Source organism: Haematobia irritans, chromosome 1, assembly GCF_050003625.1.
Source record: "Haematobia irritans isolate KBUSLIRL chromosome 1, ASM5000362v1, whole genome shotgun sequence".
Classification (NCBI taxonomy): Eukaryota; Metazoa; Arthropoda; class Insecta; order Diptera; family Muscidae; genus Haematobia; species Haematobia irritans.
In genome coordinates, this window is record NC_134397.1 from 123,108,232 (window position 1) to 123,120,584 (window position 12,353).

At 31.3% G+C, this 12,353-nt stretch overlaps 1 protein-coding gene across 4 annotated transcripts in view; it reads left to right on the plus strand.

The window, feature by feature from the left end:
• Positions 1 to 12,353, plus strand: part of cindr (CIN85 and CD2AP related) — a 108,096-nt gene that overhangs the window by 28,012 nt on the left and 67,731 nt on the right. For all 4 annotated transcript variants that reach the window (XM_075291582.1, XM_075291580.1, XM_075291583.1 and 1 more), the window contains exon 3: positions 12,094 to 12,295. In XM_075291582.1, the coding sequence (XP_075147697.1) occupies positions 12,094 to 12,295 (202 nt within the window). The remainder of the gene's footprint in view (positions 1 to 12,093; positions 12,296 to 12,353) is intronic.

Here is a 12,353-nt window from a genome sequence, read left to right on the forward strand (position 1 = left end):
CCAAACCGCTTACGAAATCATTTCTTCACTGTAGAATCCTACCATCACCCAAATGATTACCCTTTCCTCGTAATTAAATTGCAGACATTTAAGTATAACAAATAAAAAATCTCAAACATCACGACCATCCAACACGAAAACCTACCAGTAGTAATGGCGTCAAGCCATTACATACTTAAATGGGGTTTCTTTACATTTCAACAAAACAGAAAAGAAAATCCCAATTTCATGTTCCCTCGGTCAGTCGGACTCACTATGGTCATCATATTTATTTGTGTCATCATCGTTCTTTTATTTCCATGCATTGGACTTAAAAAGAAATGGACCTTATTGCCATTGTTCGAGTTTGAATAAAGCTTGGTTCCATTTCCTTTCCTGTATATCTATCTTTTCTTTGCCAAAATATTTATTTAAATAAATAGCTGATACAGCGGCGGGAATGCTTGATGGTCTAGAAAAAAGGGAAATGAGATTTGTATGTCATGTGGAAACAAATTTATCGAAAACTATGTGCAAGATAAGACAATAAATTGTTAAACAGTTTTGTATGAAAAAAAACAGAGGTTTATAAATTCGTGATAGAAATGGTACAAAAATTGTTTACATAGCGCCCAAATTAAGTTCTATTTTTAGCAATGCACACCCAGCAAAACAAAAGTATCGCCAAAAAAGTAGTGAATATGTTATTTTTTTTGGATCCGGAAGTGGTGCATAATTGGCGCAGAAGCGATGACTTAACATGGGCTTGTCACAGGACGTATGTCCACCATTTCAACAACCGTTGCACTGAATTAGCATCACTTCTTAAGGTGTGATTCGAATTCATTGTTTTGGATGTGAATTAAAACAAATTGTAATATTTTGCCAAATAAATAAGTTTTATTTTTAACGCTTATCTGAAAAGTTTGTCCCCAAATGTTTTCAAAAGTTTGCAATTTTTCTTGATCGGATTTAGCATTCTTTTCGCCAAAATTAATTAAATTGCATTATTTTATAAGTTCCCTACGGGAAATGGAACAACCACAGGACCGGTACATGACTAGTCCCCGGTGTGTATGGACCAGTCCCAGTTCGGGTCAAAATGTATGGAAGGGACCGGTCACTTTAACATGGGTTTGTCATTGGAGGGGTAAATTTACACATTAGGACACGTCTTGGACTCATTCCAAAGGACATGTCCTGGGACAATTTAGCATATCCATAGACAGGTCATATCCATAGACAGGTCCTCAGGACCCACACTCGGACAAACTCTTAGAAAACTGTTTCAGTTTGGGCATCCGAATCGCATTCGAACATTTGAAAACATTTGAAATATGTCAAACAATAGGTTATTCTGATCATTTTGTTTCACCAAATGTGCACGCAGAGAAGAAACATGATTGTCACAACCATATTCGAAGAGCAAAATAATATGATAGGAGCTATTTTTGCGGCGACCATGTAACATTTTAATATGCAACCATGTTGGCTCAGTGAACATGGTTCTAAGAAAAATATAATTGTCCTCATCTAAAATGTTATTATATTGACAAAAAGAATTTTGTTTGAATGAAAAGACAATGGTCACGATTTAAAATGTTATGGTAATCATTAAAAACGTTATTCTTCTAGTTAAAGGAACATGATCACAACCTAAAATGTTTTGATCTTTATGAAAAAACTTTTTTTTCCACTTGAGAAAAGAAAACACAAAATTAACTTTAATTATTTGTTTTTATTTATTTATTGTTATTTGTGTTTATAATGCCGTTCAAGCAAACATCATATATTTTTACACACTCTGTTTTATTTCAATGTCAACAATAAGTAATTATTCCATATTTACATCGTGCATATCAAATGTACAAACGCAGACATCATGTAACTGCAAATAAAAATAAATGATGCATATAGCAAAATGCAGAATAAACCCCAGGTACATTTTTTCAATTACACTTTCCTTTTTTGTGTTCACATAAACCCACGTGTCACTTCTGAATAAATAAATTAACACAAAACACAGTACATCCGTATTCTCCGTCCATTCTAAGAAACAATCAACACACGACTGACGCGCAAAATGAAAATCGTGTGTACCTGCTCAATGTTTTTATAAAATTCTTTTCACTGCAAAAAATTAAAAAAGTAAATGGTCACGAAAACAATGTACATGGTCTTTATGGCCATGTAATGGTTCTAGACTTGTCTATACGTAACCTATACAATTACTTTTTTCCCTGCAAAAAAGTAACAAAAATGAATGGTCAGGTACATGATTTTCCTGACCATGTAATGGTCTCAAATTCTATCATTTAAATGATAGAACATGTTTGCGGTATTTGAGAACCATTCAAATGCTTATTGCCACCATACATTTTTCTCCGCTCGAAAACTATTTTTACAAAGACAAAATACATGGTTTTCGCGGCAATTACATGCTCTAGATAAGCATTAAATGAATGCGGCAACCATGTCCAAACATGGTTTTTCTGTGCGTGTGTAGATCCAAAAAGATTTTAATATCAAGCGAGTATGGAAATCAATAAATTACGACTATTTAAAAAATTTAAAAATTGCAACTAACTGGAGCACCGGTACCAGTTCTGAGATTGGACCCCACTTTCCCGTAGGGTTCTTACTCAGTTTGTAACACAGTTGAAACAAAAAAATTTAAATTAGCCATTAAAAATATGAAAAAAGCGAGCTATAAAAATTTTAATTAAAAGAACTTCCGGTATAGGTAAAATAAAGAACATCTTTGGGAGGATATGTTTGGAAGTGCTTTTAAAGTTGTGCCTTTGGAACAACTCCCAAATTTTTTTTGCTGAGCATTAAAGAACAATTAAGGAAAGTCTAAAGTCGGGCGGGGCCGACTATATTATATCCTGCACCACATTGTAGATATACATTTTTGATAACATCTCAAATCCTTCCAATTTGTTAGGTGCTATATATAAAGGCTTAGTTCCCATATTTTATTTAAATCTGAACCAATTTGCATTAAAAAATTTCTAGACTTCAAATTTAACCCATTAACCAAAATGAAACTGCCGGACAAAAATTGATTTTATGGGTTTTTCTTAACTAAATAAAAAGATTTAAATAAAAAACTGACACTTTTTAGAAAAAATGTGTCCCCATGTGGGGACATTGGTCAGATTAGGTATGAAATTCTCCAAAGATCTCCATTACCTGGTAGTAAAATTGTAAACTTTTTATTACAATAAACAGTTTTTTCTTATCTACACACAATCGAGATATTATACTCGTATGCGAAGAATTATAGATTTTAGATCCATTGGTACACATAAAACTATTGAAATTATTTTACGAAAGTTATCCGAATAACGCACTGAATATTAGTAAATTAGTAAATGCGACCACACAGAAAACAATTTCACAAAAATTTTTCAAATTAAAATTTTAAATGAGTTTTTAAAAATATTCCATTAAAAATTTAATTGATTCAACAAAATTTTTTAACTGTAACAAAAATCAATCCCAAAAATTAATAGTATCAATTAATTTCTTAATTGGATCAATTAATTTTTTAATTGACCTTCAATTAATTTTTTAATTGATACTATCATTTCTGTGATTGAAGACATTTCAATTAAAAAATTAATTGGATCAATTAATTTTGTGATTGAATTAAAAAAATTTTGTTTGCAAAAATTCTTTTCTAACGAAGACTTTTATGATTATGAAATCTATAGATACCACATACCAAGCCAAATAGTAAAAATTCAAATTCGAATATGAAAAATTATGTTCGTATTTAAGGTGATGGCTTGTGTCTCGGCTAAGGTTTTTTTTGCTGACAATTTCAAATTCGAATTTATCCTCACACACATATAAAAGTGCATATGAGGCGAAAGATATATATTGGAGCTATATCTAAATCTGAACCGAACATTTGAAAGAACATTTTCGCAACTTTTTTGCTGGGAATTTTTATAGCCCTAAAGTAAGGTTATAAAGATAACCTTCCACCTGTTTACTTTGTGAACAGAAAAAGTAGATATATTGAATGGAACCGTAGCTCTTATTTCTACCAAGAAAAAATACATCTTAGTTTGAAGGAATTTTTTAATACGATCTTTAAATTAAGAATTTTTTTTCTCACACATTTTAATGATTCATGTACATAGGAGAGGTTTTCGCCGCCTAAACCGAACTCGGCGCCTTTTTAATTTTGTTTATTATCTATCTTGTTTAAGTATCTTATAATTATATCGTTCTTATAGCCGTAATCAACTCAATCTCCTAATATATTTGCATTTAAATAGCATCGTAATGATCCAAAACCAAATGCGGTCTTCATACTAAAGTCACTCCATAAATAGATTCAATTATTTGAACATTGGAAATTGCAATAGCAATGTGGGTCTTTGGTTAATGCTTTAGCAAGTCTTGTTCAGTGATTTGCGATTAATCTTTCAACATTCCGTTTAAAGAATTTTAAATCATTTTCCGCTAACAATCGGAACAAACAAAATGATTTAATTACACACACCCTAATTGTTTTGCGGGTGGGGAGGTTCTACGTAGTCATCTTAAAGAGCTGAAACAAACAACGAACGCTGTATACACTGTTTTTTAATTACTTTCTTTGTCATAAACATTTAGCTAAAATAAATCAAACTGCCGCAACGTTTGATAATTTGCCAAGTAAGCTTTTCCATTTATTATTATTCTCTGTGTGGATGTTCGTGAGGTAGATGGCGGCGCTGCCTTCTGTTGTTGAATTTTCCAAGTTGAAGTCTGGAAATATTTTCAAATACCAATGGGACCATATTCAGGAGATGTATAAATAAACCCTAAACCATGTCACCTCAACATTTATAAATTGTTATAATTCTACATCATTTGTCTCTTATCTGGAATTTGTCCCAATATAGTCATAACTAATCCCATTACAGAAAAAACAAAAACAAAAAACATGTGAAAGTCCAAGATTTTTAACCGAAATTGTAAAATACAGAGTAGGTGTTTGTCTTGGCCCATATGCCTATAATTGGTTTAAGAAACAAAACAAGAAAGCACTTACAAACTACTAATCTTCCCTTTTCCCAATGATTCGTTGTTTTCATTTCTCTTCTTATTATTTCTTAGGCAAAATATTTTTGTTTTCGGTTTGTTTCTCTCGACAAAGAAATATGGAATATTAATAATGCAACATTCAAGACGGCATCTTGGCACGCACACAAAACAACCAAAAAGCTTAATAAAAAGCAATCGAAAAAATAACAAAATACTCATATTCATCATCTCATTCAATTTTATGGTTGCCAGATTTTGAAAATTTAGTATAGGGACATATCAATATGATTTTTATTAAAAAAGGCTTATCAAAATTATACACATATACATAGTCGGGAGCCACCGTGGTGCAATGGTTAGCATGCCCGCATTGCATACACAAGGTCGTGGGTTCGATTCCTGCTTCGACCGAACACCAAAAAGTTTTTCAGCGGTGGATTATCTCACCTCAGTAATGCTGGTGACATTTCTGAGGGTTTCAAAGCTTCTCTAAGTGGTTTCACTGCAATGTGTAACGCCGTTCGGACTCGCCTATAAAAAGGAGGTCCCTTGTCATTGAGCTTAACATGGAATCGGGCAGCACTCAGTGATAAGAGAGAAGTTCACCAATGTGGTATCACAATGGACTGAATAGTCTAAGTGAGCCTGATACTTCGGGCTGCCACCTAACCTAACCTAACATAATTCCAAACTAGATAAGCAAATAATTTTTATACCCTCCACCATAGGATGGGGGGTATATTAACTTTGTCATTCCGTTTGTAACACATCGAAATATTGCATGTCCGTCCGTCCGTCCGTCTGTTGAAATCACGCTAACTTCCGAACGAAGCAAGCTATCGACTTGAAACTTGGCACAAGTAGTTATTATTGATGTAGGTCGGATGGTATTGCAAATGGGCCATATCGGTCCGTATATGAAATTTGGTACATGGTGTTAGTATATGGTCTCTAACAACCATGCAAAAATCGGTCCATATCGGTCCATAATTATATATAGCCTCCATATAAACCTATCACCAGATTTGACCTCCGGAGCCTCTTGGAAGAGCAAAATTCTTCCCATTCGGATGAAATTTTGTACGTGATGTTAGTATGCAGGAATTGGTTCCTATCAGTCCATAATAATATATAGCTCCCATATAAACCGATCCCCAGATTTGACCTCCGGTGCCTTTTGGAGGAGCAAAATTCATCAGATCTGGTTGAAATTTGGTACGTGGTGGTAGTATATGATATTTAACAACCATGAGAGTTGAAATTTGTGGATGGCAGTCTTTCGTAGAAGTTTCTACGCAATCCATGGTGGAGGGTATATAAGATTCGGCCTGGCCGAACTTACGCCCGTATATACTTGTTTTTAATTTATTTATTCATTCATTTAGCTTTTCATTCTGTATACATGTATGCATAAATAAAATAAATAATAAAATAAAAAAAATCCGTCACCTGATTGTCATAGATCTAATATTCGAACAAATTTTGCCATAAATATTTAGCTAAAAATATATGTTACATACGTGGTCGATCTTATTGTGTGATGCAAGATCAAGTTACTCTCGTGTATTACATTCCCGACTATGGGCTCTTTCGAAATTTCATCCAGGTCTAAGTCGTATTTTACTCCGTCCAGAAGCGGAAGTGCTCTTTGAGGTTTTGCTAAAAGAACGTAGCATTTCGTACTATAATTGATTGTAAAAGAGCAACATATTTCATTATTTTTACGCATATTTGGTGAATATTGAAATATTGAATTCATATTTGGTGAATATTGAAGTATTCAATCATCTCGTTGAGAGACATTAGCAGTCTTCGAGATAAGATCACTATTGCCACAGTTGGTAGAATTCTACAAAAATGGTAGATCTTTTACTGCTTGGTAGATTGGTAAAATTATTGATAGTTTGGTAGATTTTGCAAAATCTACTTCAATTCAATTTCTATAGAAATAAAGTTTTAACTAAATTTTCTATACAAATTAAATTTTGACAAAATTTTCTATAGAAATTAAATTTTGACAAAATTTTCTATAGAAATAAAATTTTGACAAAACTTCCTATAGAAATAAAATTTTGACAAAATTTTCTATAGAAATAAAAATTTGATAAAAATCTGCTACACACAAAATTTTGTTTGTCTTTGCTCACGAAATTTAGTGATCCAATTAATTTTTAAATTAAATGTCTTCAATTAATTAAAAAATTATTTGAAAGTCAATTAGAAAATTAATTGATCCTATTAAAAAGTTAATTGATGCTATTAAGTTTTGTGATTGATTTTTGAAATAAAATTTTGACAAAATGTGGTCCAATTAATTTTTAAATAAAAAAAATTCTATAGAAATAAAATTTTGACAAAATTTTCTATAGAAATTAAATTTTGACAAAATTTTCTATAGAAATAAAATTTTGACAAAATTTTCTATAGAAATAAAATTTTGACAAAATTTTCTATAGAAATAAAATTTTGGCAAAATTTTCTATAGAAATAAAATTTTGACAAAATTTTCTATAGAAATAAAATTTTGACAAAATTTTCTATAGAAATAAAATTTTGACAAAATTTTCTATAGAAATAAAATTTTGACAAAATTTTCTATAGAAATTAATTTTGACAAAATTTTCTATAGAATAAAATAATTGAAATGTCTTCAATCACAGAAATGATAGTATCAATTAAAAAATTAATTGATGGTCAATTAAAAAATTAATTGATCCAATTAAAAAATTAATTGATGCTATTAATGTTTGTGATTGATTTTTGTTTCAGTCAAAAAAATTGTTGAATCAATTAGATTTTTAATTGAATATTTTTTAAAACCCAATTAAAATTTTAATTGGAAAAATGTTCGTGACATTTTTTTCTGTGTAGAAATACAATCTTAACAAAATTTTCTATAGAAATAAAATTTTTAAATTTAAAATTTTTAAATAATTATAGGAGCTTGATATGTATTGATTGTGAGTTGAGGGTTCAAAATTGTGGCAAAAAATACAATTATAAATAAATCTTTCTGATTTAACTCAATATTTTGAATTATTTGGCGGCTAAAGTTGAGTGGAGATGAGGTAAAATATTCGTTGGCGGAGTCGACTGGCAAAAACGATCGTTGACCCGATTTCATTCTCTGGTGTGAATCTTCTATGAATCCTATAAGTTCATGCAATACAGTCTCAGTAATCCCCCCTTATCGAGCTTCCATAGTGTCTTTGGGAGAGCAGCATAAAATCAATTATTGTTCTTAGATAGATATCTACTAGCAACTCCAAAATCCGAAGAAGAAATGGAAAGGATGTGCTAATTATACGAATATCATTTGCATCCGAAAAGGGTATGGATGCCCATTACGTCTCTATGGTATTAACAGTACATGGTTCAGTCGCCAGATTTCCAAGAAAATGTAGGTCGAATAAAACTTAAACAAAGCATCTGGCAACACTATGTGAGCTTTGAATAGTAGGAGTGCAGAATGATTGTTAACATGAACTATAGAAGGCAATGCCACAATATATGGCGCAGTGGTAAATGAAGAATAAATGGCGGTGTTGGCAATGATGCACTTGGCTTTGGCTTTGAGAGTTCACCACACAAATCTCGGCCGTTAGGCCCTCAATGCAATTGTGAAGAGGCGTTTGAATAACAGCTCTTATACATGCATCATGGCATGTATGTTTGCTATGGAGCTATAAGTGATGAGGGCGTACATATTTCGCAGCATTTTATGGAAATTTTTAATGATGAACTACATAGAGATGGCTTAAAAAAAACAACAGATGATTCTATTATTTGCATGGAAATTATTGGGTCAAGTGGTTGCACCACAAACAGATCAAGCGTCAATATTTTTAATTAAATAATTGAAGTTTGAGAGTAATAATAATAAACACGAGAAAAATATAATACTTTCTTTAATACACATATTCAAAAAAGTTAACGTAAACTGTAAACCTACTTTTACCATGAAGTTTTTCAGAGTCAATATGTTAGACTTTTTATAGCAAGATTTCAAAGTAATTGTGATAGAGCTACTCCTTGGTGAATGCTAATGTTCACATATCGTTGAATGTTTGCTTGTACTCTGATCTCTACTTAAAATTCCTTCGATAAGCTGTCAGTAAATAGTTATGAATATGGACATTAGTATTAAAAAAAAAGGATAAAAAATTATTTAAAGGTTTTTAAAATATATAATTGCGTCATTTGAGTACAACAGTACATAAAATCTTATAAATGACTGTGCTAAAAATATATGATTTGAAACATAAAATAACATTTTTAAAGAAGAATTTGCAATAACATAAAATTAATATTAAAACGTTGTTCGATACGGTAATCGAACCCGGTTTTTCGGATCTTGATTTCAGCGTTTTTCAGCGGAGGATTATCCCACCTCAGTAATGGTGGTGACATTTCTGAGGGTTTCAAAGCTTCTCTAAGTGGTTTCACTGCAATGTGGAACGCCGTTCGGACTCGGCTATAAAAAGGAGGTCCCTTGTCATAGAACTTAACATGGAATCGGGCATCACTCAGTGATAAGAGAGAAGTTCACCAATGTGGTATCACAATGGAAGTGAGCCTGATACATCGGGCTGCCACCTAACCTAACCTAACGTAACGTGAAATCCGTTCACGATTATTTCTGTGGGTGAAGTCGAGTTTAAATTTGGTTAAAACGTTTATGAAGGATCTTGAAAACAGAAAGAAAAACTAATAAATTAACACGTACACGCTGCCCTTAGAACTGCGTACCAAAGTACCAAAGCGTATAACATAAAAATGGATGAAATCACAATAAACTGTTACAACAACAACAACTAATAAAGCAGCATTGTGCAACGTCTATACGGTTGACATTTGTTGTTTTTTGTAGAAGAGCGCTTTTCGTTCTCTTGTATTTTTATTCTCTCTGGTGAAGACAAAATCTTTGGAACTGAATAAGCTTTATTTTCAGTGCAGACGGACCTTCATGCGCCTGCATAAAAATTGTGGGTTTGACATTGTCTCTATGATAGAACTTCTACACTGAAAAAATAGTTAACCCACTAGGAAGAAAAATTTTGGTTAATATTAGAAAAATTTGTTTATTTTTAGAAAATTTTAACTAAACAGTATTACAAACGCTGACATCACGCTGATATCACAAAAATAAGTAAATATTTTTCAACAAATTCAGGAAAATTTATTAGGCATATTTAATTTTTTTCACTTGGTAAAGAAAATTTTATAGTTTGAAGGAAAAAATTGGAGTTCAAAATTGCAAGAATGTCTTTAGTGCCATACGAAGTTCATGATGGGCGTATTATTGGTAAAATTTACAAATTCTGAGAAATTCTGAACTATTTTGTGGGAGACACGAATTTAGTTAATCTTTATGCTTCATTTGTGTATAATTTTTTCCTCAATTTTAGTTAATTTATGTAACGTACGCAAACAAATATTAAAGTCATGGAAACTTTCTTACAACGTAATAAATCCATGAACTAAAACATAATTAAATCGGCCTTAGTGAAATATAGGGTTCACTTTTTTTGAGTGTGAATTTTTCGTATATCCATTGAAACATTTTTTGGTTTCTCTCTTCTCCCTTCGAAATATATGTTTATCCCCTCTCTCCATGGTTCGTTTTTTTGCCGTATTTATACACTGAAAAAGTAGTAAACCCACCATGAAGAAATATTTTGATTAATTTTAGAAAATTTAGATTTTTAGAAAGTTTTGACTAAACAGTATTACAAAGGCTGACATCAGTTGTAAATAAGTGCCATATACGAAGTTCAAGATGGGCGCACTTGTAGTAAAATTTACAAATTTGTAGAAATGATAACTAGTTTGTGAGAAGTTCAAATTTAGTAAAACTTTATGTTTCATTTGTCTATAATTTTTTGCCCCGTATTAGTTAATTTAAGTAACGTATGGAAAAAATTGTTAGAGTAAAAGAAACTTTCTCCAAACACAATAATGTCATGAACTAATATAAAGTTAAATTGGAGTTTGACGACACTACTGGTCAAACCCTTGTTTCGCGTTTGCGTTTACTCATTTCTCAAATGAGTAAATTTTTCTTAAATTGTGTCTGGTTTGAACTTCATATAGTGTTAAAGATATTTTAAACATTTTTTACTCCAAGTTTACTCCAGACAAACATTTATTATTTTTATTAATTTTTTTCAATTTGACAAAAAAATTTAACTTATTGGTATCATGTTGCAATTAGTAAAATATTTTAGTTAAAATTCTCTAAAATAAAGCTATATTTTCTTTCATGGTGGATTCACCTAAAATATGACACTAAAAATGTTTCCACAGTTCGTTTTTTTCGATTTTTTGAAGCTCTATCCCAAATTTAAGGATTGATTTTATAAAAGGGTCTAAAATTAAAAGCTGCAGTTGGCCCTAAATTATATATGACAAAGATGTGAATATTTGAAACTGTTCAGACTCATTAGATTATATTAAATAAAGCCTATTTTTAACAAAAAATCTTATGCATGAATGACGATTTCGTGTTCACGTACTCTTTTGTACAAATCTTCCTCTGAAATCCAACATAGAAAAGTTACAAGAAATTTAATTAATATATAAACTCGTGCTACAATTCACGAAAAAATTACCATACCAGTTACAAAAAAATGTTTCATATGCAATTAAAAAAAAAATGAACAAGTTTTAATTTTATGTTACATTTGAAACAAACATGCCATGCTTAATGGCTGGCAATAAATTTTATTTGTCATTAATTGAGCCTTCCCATTTTTGGTGGATTGTATACCATTCCTAAAATGTGATGTGTAAAATGGATTTTAATTGAGTGCGAAGCATGCGAGGCGGGTGTTACAGATACAAATCATTTGAATGGTTTCTTTGGAAAATTATCCCCATCTCTTGTCCTCACATTTTATTTTCAATTAAACCATAATTAATTCCACTCATTTTTTTGTTTTGTTTGGCCTCAGTCGATGCTGATAAGTTGTGATGATGATGAAGCCATTCGATTTTGTTTGAAATAAATATTAAATGTCGACAGCCTAGTTAAAGCTGATGTTTTCTTTTATTTTCCTCTACTTTTAGTAACCGCGATTGTTGAATACGATTATACAGCCAAGGAGCCCGATGAACTGGATCTGGTCAAAGATGCTATCATACACAGTATTAAACAAATGCCTGGTGGTTGGTGGGAGGGAACCTTACAATCTTCTGGCAAAACTGGAATGTTTCCAGATAATTTTGTGCGTGTAATTAATACGAATGAGGATAATTCAGTTGTATTAAGGTAAGTGCATAATAATTTTATTTGATATATATGAAGTTATTAGAAAGAAAAATGGTCA